Source organism: Rhinolophus hipposideros (genome assembly GCF_964194185.1).
Source record: "Rhinolophus hipposideros genome assembly, chromosome: 12".
Classification (NCBI taxonomy): Eukaryota; Metazoa; Chordata; class Mammalia; order Chiroptera; family Rhinolophidae; genus Rhinolophus; species Rhinolophus hipposideros.
In genome coordinates, this window is record NC_138058.1 from 14,037,270 (window position 1) to 14,056,217 (window position 18,948).

General features: G+C 39.7%; 3 protein-coding genes across 3 annotated transcripts in view; all 3 read left to right on the forward strand.

Annotated features, from left to right (window-relative positions):
• Nucleotides 1–2,124: 2,124 nt before the first annotated feature.
• On the forward strand, nucleotides 2,125–9,016 carry LOC308505764 (uncharacterized protein; the record flags this gene model as incomplete). Its single annotated transcript, XM_081068439.1, has 3 exons — nucleotides 2,125–2,267; nucleotides 7,890–8,713; nucleotides 8,877–9,016. 3 exons carry the CDS (start codon nucleotides 2,125–2,127, stop codon nucleotides 9,014–9,016), a joined length of 1,107 nt encoding a protein of 368 aa, XP_080924565.1.
• Nucleotides 8,909–18,948, forward strand: part of LOC308506077 (charged multivesicular body protein 3) — a 71,245-nt gene continuing 61,205 nt past the window's right edge. Inside the window, exons 1-2 of the mRNA XM_081068972.1 lie at nucleotides 8,909–9,274; nucleotides 11,555–11,694. Coding sequence (XP_080925098.1) covers nucleotides 9,049–9,274; nucleotides 11,555–11,694 — 366 coding nt within the window. The 5' untranslated portion in view covers nucleotides 8,909–9,048. The remainder of the gene's footprint in view (nucleotides 9,275–11,554; nucleotides 11,695–18,948) is intronic.
• The window catches only part of LOC308506076 (E3 ubiquitin-protein ligase RNF103), a 13,702-nt gene continuing 6,308 nt past the window's right edge, over nucleotides 11,555–18,948 (forward strand). Inside the window, exon 1 of the mRNA XM_081068967.1 lies at nucleotides 11,555–11,694. The gene's annotated coding sequence lies outside the window, so the exon portion shown is untranslated. The remainder of the gene's footprint in view (nucleotides 11,695–18,948) is intronic.

Below are 18,948 nucleotides of genomic sequence, written 5' to 3' on the forward strand. Positions count from 1 at the left end.
CTATATACAAGGTCTGACCATTAAGTTCTTGAACTTGCTGCAACAATGTTGCTAACCATTTTTTTTAATATCAGAGGGATTATTCATTGTGAATTTGTACCAACTGGACAAACAGTTAACCAAGTTTACTATTTGGAAGTGCTGAAAAGACTGTGTGAAAAAGTTAGATGAAAACAACCTGAACTTTTCGCCACCAATTCATGGCTCTTGCATCACGACAATGCACCAGCTCACAGGGAACTGTCTGTGAGGGAGTTTTTAGCCAGTAAACAAATAACTGTATTGGAACACTCTCCCTACTCACCTGATCTGGCCCCCAGTGACTTCTTTCTTTACCCCAAAATAAATGAAATATTGAAAGGAAGACATTTTGATGACATTCAGGACATCAAGAGTAATATGATGACAGCTCTGATGGCCACTCCAGAAAAAGTTCCAAAATTGCTTCGAAGGGTGGACTAGGTGCAGGCATCAGTGCATAGCTTCCCAAGGGGAGGACTTCGAAGGTGAATCTAGTGATATTCAGCGATGAGGTATATAGCACTTTTTTTAGGATGAGTTTGTGAACTTAATTGTCCAATCTCATATGTGTATGTCTATTTGTATAAAAGATGCGCCAGTCACTGGGCTTATAGTACCATATTAGCTTTAATTCATTAAGTCCTCACAAGAATCTTATGTGATCATTGTGTTATTTCTATTTCATGGATAAGGTTTAGAGAGGGCTGTACTATGCCAGAGAATAGTTGGAAAGAGTGGGAGTTAAGCCTTGCAGATGGCATCCAGGCATGGGAGAAGACAGAGAAATGAAACTGTGTACGAAGCCATATAATAAATGCCACAAATGTAATAAAAAAAACTTTCTGGACTCTCATTGATTTCAATAATTTTATCCCACAGGGCCAGCTTCATGGGTGTGTGGACAGAGCAGTGGCATAGGATCCCACGTTCAGATGGACCCTCTGCTTGTCGTTTAATACTCTGCAGTTGCCGTCTTGAAATTCGAAATATTTTTTCTTTGAATTTGCGTTTTGTAAATAAAGTCTGACGAACATTGCAAATGAAGTCTTGCTCATCGGCGGTCTGCCTGCTGTTAGCTCCCTACTTCCCGGCAGGTGGCTCTCCATGGCCTGGTGCCCCAGGGCTCTGCCCAGCCTCACCCTCTCCACACCTACCCTCCCCACTGTGACCACTGCTGCCTTCCACTGGTGGTGGCAATCGGGTTGTTTCTCCAGTGCGGACGCGAGAAGGCCCAGGTTTTGCTGTGACCCTCTATACCCAGTGGGGCCCTGGGCTTAAGCCCGGGGATGCTTTGCAGCAAGGTGTAGGTGACAGCAGCGGTCCCTGCCAGGACTGGCAGCAACATTGCTGTTTTGGGGGGTATTCATCAGGGGCAGGTCTCTCGCCCATCCCCAATCTAAGTTCTGAGCATGTCCTGAGATTGCAATCTTTTCCGGGACCCACTGTCTGTTGCACGGCTCTGTGGCCCGAGGATTGGGGTCTAGGTGCCTGTCAGGACCTGCACTTACCCTGCAAGTATCCCCCGCCTAAGGGAGAGTTGTATTAAGTAGCAAATTAAAAAACACCATGATAGGTCAAGAGAGCTACCGTGAAAGAAAGAAAAAGCTTCATATAATACCTTTAATGGTATTTTCCCCCTGCTTTTTAAACAAGGGGAGTGTGCTTTCATTTTGTACTGGGCAGGACAATTATGTAGCCAGTCGCACTGGTCAGACAAAATGTCATTGTAGCTGCAGGTGATCAGAGGAGGGAAATGTTTACTCCAAGAGGAAAAGTGACTTATTTGCTTACTCCACCCTTATTCACCTTTGTCTTCAAAGTGTTTATACAGAGTCCTACTGCTTGCTGTTCCTGGTGTTGGAAGATGAAAGCACTGGTGACTGCTATCTGGCTGACTGGCCAGAGGAGAAGGGTTGTTTATTATATGGAGGGCAATGTACAAAGCAGAGCTGTCCCAGGGTGCATTCCTTTCAGTTTTATTGAAAGCTACTTTCTGCAGGGATTGCTCTGGTGAAAAGAGGTTCCCACTTTTGAAGATTCCTGCTTGAGTGACAAATAGGTCTCTGAACACTGCTTTCTGGATATCACTTATTCCTGCAGGTAATGGCCTTAATGCACTGGAAAAAGCAACTTGATACCAATGCTGTGGTGATAGTCAGTGAACAGGGTCATCTCCACACAGAAAGGACAGGACACACAGTTCTCACAATCACAACAGGGCACGTTCCTGGAGAAGGCACTCTTGGGTAAGTCTGATTTTCTCACACAAACACTGTAGTTAGGTCGCTACATGCCTAAGGAAACCCTTAATCTGAACTCTTCTCTTTTAACAACCATAAATGCCATATTCAAATCAGCTATAAATTATATAACTGTATAATAGTAAGCTTTCAAAAATGTAAATCAGTTAGTCTGGTAATAAGGAAATAGATCATGTAAATTTTCAGTGAACTTTGTTTAATTGTTTGGGAGATTCCTCAGGAAGGGAGCTTGTGCAAGGATGGGAAGTATGGGGAGGACAGGGCCAAAAAAGGCAGAGAGGGGAGAAGACAGGGGGACAGTAGGCGTCAAGGGTGGTACGTATGCACTGCCTGGCATTACTTCCTAACAGCGTGTATCTGGCCAAGAGCTCCCTGGGGAAACTGCTGAAGGGTGAGCTGCTCTAAGGCAAGAGCTGCCCTATCACCCTTTTATCATTAGTTACTAATGAAATGAACATTTCTGTCCTTGAAATGGGAAACATCAAATATGTTTCTATGCTGGAGACAGACTTTACCTACCTCAGATCTATGCTTCGCTGTGTATAACCAGACATAAGATGATAAACACCTAACTTTTCTACATGGGTCTTAGATTTTGAGCCATTTTTTAACCATTTCCCACCATTTTAACCATTTTTTCCAAAATGTGTTCTTGATAATGGGGTAAGAGAACAAAGTGAAGACAATGGTGTTATTTCCTTTCCATTTATCTGCCACTCTCTTTGTTCCTACCAGAAAACAAAGTAGCAAATGTTTGGATTCCTTTTCCTATGCTCCCTGTCTATCATTTTAAGGTCCTTGCAAGTCCCACCCTTGCTCCTCTGGCTGTGTGGAAGTGACTGTGTCTTAGATGCAGAGAGCCTTACAGTTAAAAAATGGAGGCAGAAGGTCAAAACAAATCCCAGGGGCCCCAGGACCTGCTATAGCACAAAGTTCTCAGGACTGTTCTCTGGTCCACCTCCTGGCTATCCAATCTGGAGAGGGCCGGCCTGTTTACATGGGCCATGCCTGAAAGAGCTGCACATCACTACTTGCCTCCCACTGGCCATGATTCAGTCACTTACAGAACCTAACTGCAAGAAGGCCAGAAGCTGTGGTCTGTGGCACTACCTCTGCCACACTAAAAAAACAGTTGGTGTCACAGAATCTAGCAAATGTTTAGAAATTGGAAGCACACCACTTTGGAAGCCCAGGATGCTGGGTGGGACTGAAAACTGGAAGATTTGCTAGAAGTTTCATAAAGTACAGTTGCACCCTATGGAGCCAGGCACTTGCCCCTCTCCCACCCCAGAAGAAGACGGGAGGTTTATCGTTTGAAGTGGATAGGCAGACTCTGGACTTAGAAATACCAGTATAGTTATGTCAGGGAGATGAGGAACCCTACTGAAAACTATGGTATTAAGCTCAAGCCTGATGGTTGAGATGTGATAGTCCCAGCCTCCTTCTCCCACTCAGTCCCAGGATGCTGACACCATATTTGAAATTTCAGGCAGAATTCCTCTTCGACAAAAGCAAACAACCCAGCAGAAAGGACTTACAGACCCTCCTAGTGAAATGCATGGGCCCTGACCATTCATTGTACAGTGAGCCGCATTCACTTTCAGAGAACTTCAATGAGCTTTTCAGTGCCTCACATTTATGAAACTATGAACAAGGAGAAAGCCAAGAATCACCTGGTAATTGAAGACAGCCTCTAACATGAAAGACAAAGTCCAAAATACACAAATAGAAAATGAATCCAGATCTAAGAGGCAATAGAAAGAGCAAAAGAAACCTCAGGAGGAAAACCATTATTAATTAATATCTTCAGAGAGATATGAGAATGTACTACATACACAAAACAAAAACAAGGCTGCTATAGAAAAGGTACATCCCTATGACAAGCAAGAGCTTTTGGAAGCTAAAAACTAGGATAGACAAAATAAAGAATTCAGTAGAAGGGGTGAAAGATAAAGTTGAAGAAATCTTTCAGAGAGTAGAACAAAAGGCAAAGAGAGGAAAACTAGAGAAATAAGAGAATAAAATTGTAGGATCAATTTAGGAGTTTCAACATCTCACTGATGGGAGTTCCAGAAAAGTGAGATAATGGACACGGGAAATTATAAAGAATTTCCAGAACTGAAGGACATGAGTTGTCCTAGTGAAAGGGCCCAGTGGGCACTGAACACAACGAAGGAAAAGAGACTTGCCCTGATGCACAGCATTGCAAAAGTTCAGAACACCAAGGAAAAAAAGAAGAGTTGAAAAAAACAAAAAAGAAGAGTTCAAGAGCTAACAGAGAGAACAAACAAGTCACAACAGAAGATGGAAGATAATGGATTGACATTTTCAAAATTCTGAGGGGAAATGATTTCCAATTTAGAATTCCATACTTGGCCAAACTATCATTCGAATATGAAGGATGATTGCAACTAACTCTTAAATGGTTCAAGAAAAAATATGCATATACAATATAGAGAAAAGACATGATAAAGCAAATACAGCAAAAATGTTAACTGGCAAATTGGTGAAGGGTATTAAGGAGGTTTTGGTAATATTCTCGCAGGTTGTTAAGTTAGGGGGGGAAAAAGAATGAGGGTTGGATAAAGGGAGTTTTAGATATGTAAGGTCTCTAAAGTTTATCTCCATGTTTACTTTCTTACTAAACCACTGTAGAATGGGATATGTTCCATGCAAACAAGGAAGTGAAAGAACAAAGTGCAACCATGGGATCAAGAAAACAGAATCCAACATAGAAGAGAAGTGAAGGGATGACAGCTGTGTAGTTGGTCTGAAGAATAACCAGTGTAGCCTGGAGCAGGAGGCCAGGACAGAGGTTTATTTCCAATAAAATATAGAATTGATAGATTAGTCATCAGAATAGTTTTATAGTTCAGACAGGGCCCTAGAAAATAGAACAAACCAAAATTTGAGTTAATTGTTAACTCCAGGAAAAATGAACAATTGCATAAAAAAGGAAATATAAATGATGTGCCTCAGCCATGAATAAGATTTGTATGGTCATATTAATACAAAAATGAATATATCATATAATCACATTGGGGATAAGTGAAGGGAAATGGTGTGTGAATGGGTGATATAAAAGAGATCATTCTTCATATTCCATGGTAAGAAATCAATAAATAATGTATAAAAATGAAAAAATCAAGAAAAGCAGTATAAACCTATTATTGGAAATACATGGGTATACATGAGAAATATGCTTAAAGAATAGTCTTTGAGGAATAGGAATCAGATTGGGTAGGGATAAGAAGAGGATCTATTTTATAATAAGTAGGGTTTGTCTGGGACAAAGTTTATCCTTGTTAGTCTGGCATACTTTTATTACCATTGTTCTTGCCACAATATCAAATGATAAGGCATTTAAGCCATCCCACAAACTAACAGAATCTGAGATGGAAAATCAAGAAACCAGATTAATAGCTTAGCTATTAGAAAAACAGATTATGAAAAACAATAAATAATTCATCCTTTTGTCAGCCTTGTCTTTGAACAAAAGTTGTAATGGTCTGCCCAATTAGGCATAGTGGAAACTGAAATCACCCTCATGGAAGGACAGGCCATACCTTCCTCGGAATCCCAAAGGATGAATCTCTGCAGCTAAACCTCCAGACCAGGGAAACAGTTCTAATGGTCTTATTTTTTAAAACACATCTTAAAATTACAAAAATAATGTATAATTAGTTCAGAAAAGTAATAAAGATAAAGCACAAAAGAAAAATTTAAATCATCTAAATTCCATCACCTAAAGATGAATATGATTAACATTTTAGTGTATGTATATCTTTTTTTCTTATACAAATACAAAAGTGCCATCATTTATCATGCAAACTTCTCAGTCACCTGCTTCTTCCCTGCACTTTGGACATGGTTCCATGTCCATGGCCATATGTCTACATTTTTCTTTTTAGAAGCTGCCTAATCGTTCATCATTTGGATTACTGTATTTGACCAATCTCTGTTGCCAGATACTTGGGTTGTTTTCATTTTCTTTATTTCTTTTTTCCTATTATTAACTTTACACCAACAAAACTCTGCACACACATCCCTACACACACGTGACCAGTTATTTCTTCAGGATAGCTTCCCTGAAGTGAGATTACTTTGCCAAAGAGCATGTATTTCAGGGGGCCTTCTAACTCACATTGTAAATTGCCCTCCGAAAGGTTGTACATTCCCATCAATAGAAGATATAATTTTTTTTTTTAAAATCAGTCAGTGCTGTTACTTTTTCTAAGTGTTAAACCTTGAGGGAATAAGGCGAGGTGGTGGGATGGGAGTCAATTGAAACAAACAAGTATATCAAAGAATTACTTAATCGCTTCTTTAATATTTTTCCAATTTGAAACTCTGGCCTGACTGGTTTCATGTTCATCTCACACCCCAACTCTCCCCACAAGACCCTCTTTTACCTTATTTGAGTTTGGGTCAGTCTTTCCTCACTAGTGAGTACATTCCTTTGAAGAGAAGGACTTCACCCTAAATGTCAAGGTTTGGACAGCAATATCACCCAATAATAGGATCACTGTGACATACCCATGGATTCTGACATTTCAGAACTAAGCTTGTTAGAATGAACTATTTAATACAATCTCCCACATTGATCTGCCAGTTGTGGAAACAAAGCCACATTGAAGCTAGTTAAAACACAGAAGCAGAGGTCAAGAGCTAGGTTGTACATTCCTACACCTCCTCCTCTGATTCTTTCTCCCTGCTCCAGAGGCGTTCCCTTCTAAGTCCTCCTCCTCCAGCTGTGTACTGACATGCTTTTATTTGCTTTAATTTAAAGGGGTACCATTTGGAGGCTACATTCTCACAGTTCATTGTTTGTTTTCCATTCCTCATTCACTCCAAGATTGAGGGTCATGTCCCCATTCTTCCTAAAACGTCCACCCCTAGTTTAAGACATTTGACAGTTTTGCAAACGGCGAACGTTTCTCTTGTAATTCTCAGGTCTTTTCCTTCCTGATCAAGGGGGCTGGTAAAAGCCAGCCTTGTTTAATTTATGTACGTAATCCCTTTCTCCCTAAGGACTGGCACAGAGATTTTCATAAAGAGTATTCGCCACTGGTGTTAAACAAATATACAACTATGTACTGCGTGCTCACCCACACCACTCATTTTATCTAAGTTCTTGCTGGCGGAGCCCACACTCAGGGAGGGGAATGAAAGAAAACACAGATAAACTTTGCACTGGGACACATCAACATTCAACAACCTTTGTCCTGGGAACTCAGCGCTTCATTACTTGACTTTTAACACCCCTCAGACTGAAGGGGACGAAAGACTCTAACGTGCTGGGACCAGTGGGCCTAGTTCTAACTGCCCTTTCAGTCAAACCTCTCCAACGCACAATGCACAAACTACATTCTCACCGAGAGATGGAAAAAAATCATTGTTTTCTGGGTTTCACCTTCTACCACCTCAAACCAACTGTGCCCAAAATTTCCCAATTCACCAGGACCTAACATAAACGTACTCTTGTATTTTTATCGATTTTAAGAAGATAATTAACTATCCTATTTTTACCAAAAAAAAAAAAAATACACAAAATGACACAGTCCAAAGTCCAACCCTTGAACAAAATCAATTACTAAATATCTGCAGGGCAAAAGGAAAGAGAGCGGAGAAGACACTGGAGGAGCACGTTTGGGAGCTGTCTGGAAGCCCAGCCAGTCAAGCCTGCGGCTTCGCACTTCTTCGCCGCCTCCCTCCGCAGCCACTGCTCCAGCAGGGCCACCCCTGCCTCCTCCGGCCCCGCGGGCGCCCAGTCCCGGCCCCGCCTGTGGCCCCGCCCCGCCGCCGACGTCAGTTGTTATGTCTCTGTTCGGGCTGCGGTCGCTGCCGCTCCCCTGCTACGGAGGCGACTGTCGCGGCCTCGCGAGGTGCCGGGGACGGCGGCCCGGGTCCGCAGCGCCCATCCGAGCGGGGCGGGCCCCGAGTGGCCAGGAGGCAGCCGGATAGCCGCCCAGGGAGCCGTCCTGAGCCTATTTTTTCCTTTTTTCCCTCCGGGACCTTCGCTCCGCGCGCCCCATTTCCCTTTGCAGAGATCGCGACGCCCCCTCCCGGGCCGGGCCGCGGTGCCCGTCCCCCCGGAAAGGCGCCGCCCGCTGGCGGGAGAGAACCTGGAGCCGCCGCCGCCGCCGCCGCCCAGCCGGCCCGGCTTCTCGCGGATCCTGGGCGGCCGGCGGGGCCTGGGCCCTGGGCGCCGGGCGCGGCGCTGCGGCGCCCGCTTCTTCTCGCGCTGGGCCCCGGGCCTTGCCGGGCCGGGCGTCGCGTCCTCTTGACCCGCCGCCGCGGATTCCCGATCGGCCGCTGCGCCCCCCGCCTGCAGCCCGGACCCCGCTTCCTTTGTGGGTCGGAATTATTTTTTTTTCGTTTCCCCGTCGCCCTTGAGATTACGGTGCTGGAAGGCCGACCCCGCCACTTCGGTCAGTGCCCCCTGCCTGGGGAGCGTCCCTCGGTTTCATCCCCGCGGGCTCCCCCGGGGTTTAATGGGGCTTTTTAAGTTTTTTCTGTTTATTTTTCTTGCCTCTTGACCGGAAGGCCCCGCGTGAAGCTCTGCGCCTCCTCGTCTGTTCCCTGTCCTCACAGGTACCCAAATCCACCTGCCTCCGGGCCCGGGATGGTCCACCCGTGACCGCGGCGTGGGCCGGACCGCACGCGCAGATCGTGCCCTCGCCCAGGCCGGCGTGGACGCACAGTCCCCGCACCTCCTCTCTGTCGTATTCTGAGCTCTCTGGAAAGAGAGAAGACGTAGGGGAAGATGTGGCTGAAGCTGTTTTTCTTGCTCCTCTATTTTCTGGTCTTGTTCGTCCTGGCTAGGTTTTTTGAGGCCATTGTGTGGTATGAAACGGGCATTTTTGCCACCCAGCTAGTGGATCCGGTGGCGCTGAGCTTCAAGAAGCTGAAGACCATTTTGGAGTGCCGGGGCCTGGGGTACGCGGGGCTGCCGGAGAAGAAGGATGTGCGGGAGCTGGTGGAAAAGTCAGGCGAGTATCGGGCTCCGCCGCGCTCCCCTCCGCCCCGGGTAGTGGCGACCTGTACTTCCTCGGACCTGGTGGCCCCCAGAATTAGGCCTTACCTGGCAGAGTTAAGCCGACTCCTCCGACAGCGGCCCGGTTTTCCATTGTCCAGGTTTTCTACAAAAATGTGAATCCCCGTTTTGAGAAGGGGTCTGGAATTATGTGTAGGGGTAGATGTGTGTCTTTTTAAGGTTATTTTAAAATAACAGTTTAAAAGTGCAGCTTCTTGGCATTGTTTACTAAGTTGAGTGATTTTCTCAAAATATGGCAGTGTCACAAACTAGAAAGCGTTATTTGTCAGTTAAAATTCACAAGGATAGAAGAAAAAACCCAAAACGTTGTCTGGAGATAGCCGTATTTGTCACGGTAATAACAGCAAGTTACCCAGAGAGAAAAATGTCATTGGAATATTTAATATCAAAGAGACATAAAAGCCTAAGGTTTAAGTTTAAAATAATGAATAAAATAATGAGTTTAAATATGGAGAAAGTGTACACTGTACAGTACTAACTTTTCATATTTCAAGTTTGATGAAAATGAGGTGAACATTTTTTTTGGTGAATGCCTACCTTGTTTGTTTTCTATTTCTTTCAGGATTTAAAAAAAAATCCTTGTATGTAAACGTTTCTTTTCCTTCTGTGTCACAGACACTGCTGCATCAAATTAAGTGGATTGTGAAATAAAATTCGAAATAGTGCTAAGAGAGTAACTTTTTAAAGAATGCATTTTCAATAACTGTTGGTTTTGGGGTAGGATTGGGTGAAAAATATGGGTTTTTTTTTCACCCCTGCACAAAATGTGTCTTTGTTTAGATATACTTCCTGGAAGGGGAATGTACTGTCCTTTGAGAAAGGCATTCTGGGTTGCTGTAGGAAGCAGTAGAAACTGATGGTTATCTTTTTTATTGTTTCAAGTATATCTGTCGGCTGTGTCTTTTACAAGAGAAGTATTTTCCTTATTTAGTATCCTATAGCCATATAGCATGACAGACAAGAATATTAACTCCAGAGGATTTAGCACTCACATATTTGCAAGTTAAGGGTTATCAAATTCACGTATGGTTACTGAGATAGAGAAGGGAACCCTCTTTGTAAAAGTGATACATTTTCTTTAAAGGAAACATAAAATTGTGTATTATTCTTGACTCTTGTTTGCTGACTGGTTTATGGTGACTTTTATTTTGGGGTGCAGGGATGCAATGGAGTAAAATAGAAGATATCTAATAAACTCTCTAGGTTTAGCAATGGGAAGTATCTTAACTGCCAAAGCCAAAATATTTTCCATGGTAAAATAGTTTGATAACACATTTTTTTCTTTCGACTTTTATATAGTATTGCCTTCCTTTCGGCCTAAAAGTACTTGTCACTTGGAGTGTACAGGAGTGTACATATCACTTAAAGAATATATATAGCCCATAAAAATATGACTCAGATCACACATTCTATAGCAGCGAAGTCTTGGTATAGCAATTTAACTTTATAATTTAAATATTCATTGTGAATGGCTTTGCTGCTATCATGATAAAGTGCTTGTTTTCTCATTGTTTGACATTTAAGGCAAAAGTTAAAATAATTTGACATTAGTGTTTTTTTCCTTTACTTTTTACAAGCTCCAAATTCACACTGTTAATTTGTATTTGAATATGGAGTTTGTTCTTATAGGTGATCTTTTATATCTAACCTCGAAGTCATATAAACTCTGTTGCTATTTTAAGCATGCAGTGATGGCAAATTCTGTAAGCCTATTTCTAAATCGTATAAGTCAGTAGTATATAAATCATACTGTTTAAAAATTATTTGAAGCCTGAACATGTTATACACAAAACTAGATAATGTGGTGGCTTTTGGACTGGTATAAATTCACTTATTTTCTAATAAATTATGTGATGACTCCCGCCCTCCCCTCCCAGCATATAAACCCCATGAGGAAACAGATTTTTGTCTGTTTTCATTTTTACCTGACACATAATAGGTTCTTATATATTCTTATATACTATAATATATATACTATATATTCTTATATATATAAGAAGTGTATATATATAAGAAGTATATATAAGAAGTATATTCTTATATACTATATATTTCCTGGATGTATGAATCTTAAATGGGTATATTCAGGTTCTACTCTTCTGTATGTGCAATGAAAGTACAAGACGATTTTTAACAGTGTAAAATGGAATTAATTATTGAAGTTGGGAATGAGGAAATTTTGAAATCTTGCTAATTTTTTTTTTCTTGCCTTCAGGTGACTTAATGGAAGGTGAACTCTATTCTGCACTCAAGGAAGAAGAAGCATCTGAATCTGTTTCTAGTACCAATTTTAGTGGTGAAATGCACTTCTATGAGCTTGTAGAAGACACAAAAGATGGCATCTGGCTGGTTCAGGTATCAGAAACTGATTGAACTGAATTTTTTTTTATCATAATAGTATTCGCCACTGTGTACTTATGTCATATTTCTTAGCCATAACTCAGTTCTCATAGGAAGGCTCCAGTGTCCTCTAAAAGAGGTTTTACAGACAGGGAAAATGAAAATTGAAGAGTGCGAGAGGGGAGTTGTTGGGGAAAGAGGGTTGACTGCTTTGTTTAGTGTCAACAGAAGCAAATCCATTTTACTTGTCCGCTCTTCATTAAAGTAAGAAGCACACATATATATTCCTTTCTTTCAGTTTTTGTTAACTCCAGTTTTTAATTCAGTGATCCAAATAATTTTTGTATCTAGAGGAAGAACACTAAAGTAAAAGTAAAGGAATCCTTCCATAGGAAGATAGCCAACTCTGGCTATAGAAGAGCTATTGTAGCAAATGGTGGGGAGTGCTCATTACTTTGCTTATGAAATTGATGAGATTATAATTTAAAGCCCAAGCTCTTATCAAAACTGTGAGATTTAATTAGCATATTAGAATTTTAGAGCTATGAAGGACTTTAAAAATCATCTTTTATGCTTCCCAGAGTGTAGTTTATATACCATTTATGGTAAACGAGTGGGCCCACATTATCATCTATGTATTTTAATGTAAGTTAAAAATATCAATATATCAAACATGTAATTTCATAAATATCTCTTACGACAAGGCTAAAGTTATTTGAATTTTTAAAAAGGTAAGTTCACTTAAAGTAACCTATTAAGTAAATTAACAGCTCAAAGTATGATTATTAAACCAGGATCAAATCCCAGGTCCCCTCATTTCTTGTCCAGTGCTCTTGTGATTTCACCCTGGGGTTGGCAAAGTTTGGTCAGGGTATAAAAATCAAAATAGCTGCTGCTTCATATTTCTTTCAATATAACTTTCTTTCAATATGACAACAATAACTGCAAAATATGGTAGAAAAAGCTAAGTTCAGAGGTCTTAGTTACAGCTCTGGTCCTGTCACTGATTTATATTATGATAGTGGCTAGATAGATTGTCTGTTGCACATGGCCTTAAATAAATACACATACATCTAAAAAGGATAGAATAATACGGTACTTCGCTGGATTAAAGGGATAAGGTTTGGGAATTCTTCAGATTATTGCACTGGATATCCATGACCTTTCCTTTACTTGGAATTTTCCTATTGTGTTTGACTTACTACCTTCCAGATATCTAATTCAGTAATTTAAAAAATTAATTTATTTTCTAATTACAGTTGACATACAACATAACATTAGTTACAGGTGTACAGCATAGTGATTAGGCATCTATATAACTTACAAAGTGATCACCCCAAGTCTGCTACCCATCTGACACCATACATAGATTTTACAATTTACTGTATCCTTAGGCTGTACTTCACATCCCTGTGACTATTTTGTAATGACCAATTTGTACTTCTTAATCCCTTCTTCCCCTTTTGCACCCTGCTTCCATCTTGTGACCATTAATTTCTTCTCTGTAGCTATGTGTTTGTTTCTGTAGTAGTACCTCGGTTTTCGAACATCTCCATTGACAAACATTTTGGTTTATGAATGTGGTAAATTTTACAGATCTGTGGTATCATTAGATAGTAAAATTCATGCTAAATTGTTGTTTTAGGGTTTGCTTTTAAAGGTCTAGAACGGATTAATCCATTTTACATTACATTCTATGGGGAAACCGTGCCTCAGTTTTTGAACGTGTCAGAACTCGAATGGTCTTCCGGAACGGATTATGTTAGAAAACTGAGGTACCACTGTATTATAAATGAAATCATATGGTATTTGTCTTTCTCTGTCGGACTTATTTCACTTAGTATAATACCCTCTAGGTCCATCTATGTTGATTGCAAATGGTAAGTTTTCATTCTATTTTATGGCTGAATAATATTCCATTTTATATATGTACCACATCTTTATCCAGTCATCTAATGATGGACACTTCAGTTGTTTCCATATCTTGGTTATTGTAAATAGTGCTGCAGTGAACATAGGGGGTATACATATATTTTCAAATTAGTGTTTTGGATTTCTTCAGATAAATGCCCAGAAGTGGAATTGCCAGGTCATATGATAGTTTTATTTTTAATTTTTTGAGGAACCTCCATACTGTTTTCCATGGTGGCTGCACCAATTTACAATCCCACCAAGAGTGCACAAGGTTTCCTGTTTCTCCACATCCTGGCCAACACTTATTGTTTGTTGACTTACTGATGCTGGCCATTCTCATAGGTGTGAAGTGATATCTCATTGTGGTTTTGTTTTGCATTTCTCTGATGATTAGTGACGTTGAGCATTTTCGTGTCTGTTGGCCATTTGTATGTCCTTTTTGGAGAAATGTCTGTTGAGGTCCTCTGCACATTTTTTAATCGGATTTTTTGGTGGTAAGGTTTTATGAGTTCTTTATACATTTTGGCTATTAACCCCTTATTGGATGTATCATTGGTGAATATCTTCTCCCATTCAGTAGGTTGTCATTTCATTTTATTAATGGTTTCCTTCACTATGCAGAACCTTTTTAGTTTGACGTAGTCCCACTTGTTTATTTTTTCTTTTGTTTCCCTTGCCCAAGGAGACATATTCAAAAAAATATTACTAAGCTAAATGTCAAAGAGTTTACTGCCTGTGTTTTCTTTTAGAAGTTTTATGGTTTGGGGTCTTACCTTTAGGTCTTTAATTCATGTTGTGTTTATTCTTGTATATGAAACAAGAAAGTGTCTTGTTTTGTTTTTATGCCTGTCCAATTTTCCCAATACCACTTGTTGAAAATACTGTCATTACTTCACTGTATAATCTTGCCTCCTTGTCATAGATTAATTGACCGTATAGGTGTGGGTTTATTTCTGGGCTCTCTATTCTGTTCCACTGATCTGTGTGTCTGTTTTTATGCCAGTACCATGCTGTTTTGATTACTATTGACTTCTAGTATAGTTTGATAGCAGGTAGCATGATACCTCCAGCTTTGTTCTTCATTCTCAAGATTACTGTTGCTGTTTGGTCTTTTGTGTTTCCACATAAATTTTAGGATTATTTTTTCTAGTTCTGAGAAAAATGCCATTGGTGTTTTTGATAGGGATTACATTAAATCTGTAGATATCTTTGTAATTCAGTGATTTTTAAGTTCAGCAAAGGGAGAACCCAGGAGGGTATAGTCTATACCTTATCCATAAAATTCTAGTTTCTTTCTCTGTTAATTAGTTGGTATTGAAAAATAAACTATCATCTTTAAACCTTTATAAGTAAATTGTTACTCCATTTCTTTTCCCAGGTATTTATTTCTGATAGTCTGATTGAAGAAGAATTACTGGTTTTGATAATTTTAGTTTTATTAGTGAGATTGAGTTGAATAGCCAGTCCCAGTGCACTGTGTTCTGTGTCAAAATGTTTGTCCACACATTGAATGATCCCATAGAGATGAATGGTAAAGATGCTGATCACCTTCCAAATTTGGAAAAGCCATATCAAAAGTCTGGAAATCTTTTGATATATAGGGGGCTACCTATAGACAGCAAACATACTCTGATTAACTAATTAGCAATAAATTCTTGGTTTATAAATGATTTAGTATTTTTTGATGTCCTGCTGAAGATAACCATGGATTTACTCCCTTGTTATATGACAAAATTGAAACAGTTTAATCAGTATATGCCAGACCCTGGAGATATACCAGGAGCAACCACCCGGCTGTCCTTGCTCTCTCAGGCAGCTCGTGTTCCATCTGGGAGAGGGAGGCACTAAATAACTAAAGGTTTACTATAATGGCAGGTAGTGGAAAGTGCTAAGAAGAAAAGTAAGCTAGGTATGTTAGGTAAGTAGACAGAGAGTGGCAAGGAATTCTCGGATAAGGTGACCCTTGAATGAAGGGAAGAACAAATAATGGTAGTGAATGTTAGCATTATAAATTCTAATCACTAAATTATTTTTCTCTGAAAATATTTTTTAAACCTCATAAGTATTTATAGTTGAAAAATGTCTCCTAAGAAAATGGAACGTATTTATATGGTTTTCTGTGTGTTAATGGTGCAGTAGGATACACATACTTGATTTTTCCAGGGACCTTCAAGATTTACACTGGTCCCCACTGTCTGGCTTGTACTGCTTGGGGCTAGTGGCTTACAGCTGTCAAATGGCTGGCTGTGGTTGGAAGAACAGTCTGTGGCAGGACAGCTGAGAAGACTGGTGTTGAAACCCTGTCCTAGGCACTCTGAACTCACCTAATCAGAACAGACACTTTGGCTTAAGCTCTTAAAAGAGGGGTTTTTGTTGTATGTTTTTTTAATTGAAATCGTCTGCTAGAAATGAGAGAAATAGTCTCTTGGTTGTTTGTCATTCTAATCTCTTATAAAAGATAACTTTCAAGAATTAGTTTTTAATAATTTATTTGAATTATCGTTCTTTTCTAATTATCTTTATTTTAAAAGAAGCTAATTTCAGTTTGCTCTTTTTTTTTTTTTTTAAATCTGTGAGGGTACATAAATCCTGGCCAATTCAATCCTCTTCAAATTACCTTTCTTTTAGATATCCTATGCAAGAAATATTTAAGCCCATCCAAGTTCTTTCTTCTTTTCCTCCCAGTTTTCTAATACCATTTTCTTACTCAGATGAACTATAGTTTCATTTTGTATTTACTGAGAAAAAAATGTAGTTAGGTGGTATATATAACTTCTAATTAGCACTTTGGACTTCAAATATCATTTTACTGAAGGATGTCTGGATTTACTTATTTAGGGAAAATGTGATTTTAATAAACGGGTATAGATGACTTAGCTATTCCATCACTTGATCAGTCCATTATTTTTCTGAAATGGATTGACTGGCAATCGAGGTTGATTATGTTTTTTGGTGACACTGCATGTGGAAGTTGACGCTATGAAAGGAAAAATGAATTTCTATTATTAATTTATCCTATATTCCTTATGATTTCTGTCTTCTCTACAACTCTTGAGTTTATTTTCTAAATAATACGTTAATGGTCCATATATTTTTCTCCTCTTACTTGTTTGAAGATTTAATAGTGTTTATGAATTATCCTTATGTTAAAATAGAGTACTAGGATATTCATTTGCATGTCAAGCTTTTCTATGTCTATTTTACATTCACTGTAATATGAGGTGGAAAGAACTAACAGCTTCTTTCTCTAACAGTTCTTTCTAACATTCTGAGTTTTTCTGCTTGGTTCCTAGCCTGGTTGGTTCCTGTCCCAGACGTGGAACTCAGGCTGTCCTTTTATCTAGTTGTTGTTTTTTTTTCCAGTCTCTGAAAATATTCCCCACAGAGAACACAACATCCTTCCTGAACTCCCTAGGAATATGTTTCCCCTCTTAATAAGACCAACAGCGTGACTGTATCTCAGAATCATCGTGTGTACTCTTGGGAGTGAGCTATAAGTTGAGAACTCTTTTTTATTTTATTTTATTTTTTTATTAAATTTATTGGGGTGACAATTGTTAGTAAATTTACATAGATTTCAGGTGTACAATTCTGTATTACATCATCTATAAATCCCACTGTGTGTTCACCACCCAGAGTCAGTTCTCCTTCCATCACCACATATTTGTTCCCCTTTACCCTCATCACCCACCCCCCCCATCCCCTTACCCTCTGGTAACCACTAAACTATTGTCTGTGTCTATGAGTTTTTCTTTCGTTGAGAACTCTTATTGGTGTGACACAGTAGTAATAGGCTTAGAGTATTTTGTTGTGCCATGTGACTTAGCCAAATTAGTTATTTTGTGAAAATATTAACATTTTTAGTCATTGTTTAATTTAGCCTCCACCAAATTTAATTGATGCTAAACCTTCAGTTGAATAATATAACTATTTAGGACATTGGACAAAGCAATTTCTAATTGCATAAACATAACTATAGAGTCAAATAAAATGCTTACACAAAATGCCTAGGGCATTTTTCATTTTTGTGTGGCTCTCTCACTGATCATTAAACTCTTCAAAGGCAGGTGTTGGAACAGCTTGCTGAATATATAAGGCTCTGGGGTTAAACATTGTCATGTACTTGCGACAGGGGTATTCCCACCTCTGTCTTCACACACTTGTGTTGTCTGCTATAACCTGGGTGTCTGGGAACAACTCTCTCGTTTGTACTTCTTTTCCTAGCGTTGGAGCTCTTACAAGTCTGAAGGATACCTGTGTAATGATCAGGATCTCACGGGAAGATGCCCCTAGACTTAAGGCATATCTGACATACATTAACGCAACCTCTTGATTAATCCCTTGATGCAATGTCATTATAAACACAGACCCAAAATGTGTGGGTTATTTGCAGCCTTGATAAGGAAATGGGGAGTGAAAGTGAGTTCTTTTAAAAAGAAGGCAGAACAGGGAATATGGTGATTGTGCACAGACACTTCTTAATCCTGAGTTATCTGAAAAATAAGTTCAGTATTTCTTTGATTACTTGACAGAAAGAAGAACTACTATATTGACTCTTGAGAGGTAGGAAAAAAAGGAAAGAAAATAATTGCCTTGCTTGATCTCCCTTATTCTTGAAGTACATTTTATACAGCACTTTTAGACCATGGAAAAGTGCAAAAGCTAGGGACCTACTGGGTGATGTGAGCGATGTGAACTTCCTCCGAAAGAGCTTCCATCTACTAAGACCATGTCCTCAAGTTGCCCTCTTCCTGGTTAACTCAGCCAGCTGAGCATTTGAATAATAACTTCTGTCTCCCACAGTGAGGCCATTTATTTTCACTAAAAAGTACTATTAAAACATTTAGTTAATGCCCTAAATTGTATGTGCATGTGTATTTATTAAGCATCAAAGTTATGTTACGGAAAGTTACATATGCATGTTTATCTCTGTAGGTATGAGATGATATAATCTGTGGTATATGGCAAGGGGCTACTGGACTGTAGGGACATCAAGTGTCACTTGTCACCACCTTGCAGTATCTCTTCTTCTGCTGCCTTTGAAATTTATTAGACTGTTGTATAAGGACCACTCGTGATGTAGCTGTACCATCTCCTGCTTCCCTGGTTCTTGACTGTTGGCATTCATTTCACATACACCCCTGGAATTTGACTTCCTGGAGCTTTGTGAACATGAAAATAGCCCTTCCTCCCAGAAAGATTAGAGGCCTCCAATGTATTGTGTTGTAATTTGGAATAAAATAGTATCGGTAATGTAGCATTCATGGAAAAAATAAATTGGCCTATATGCCCTGGGCTTAAATAAATCAGATGTTTTCATGAAAACGTTTTTGACTTTACTTTTTTTTTTTTTTT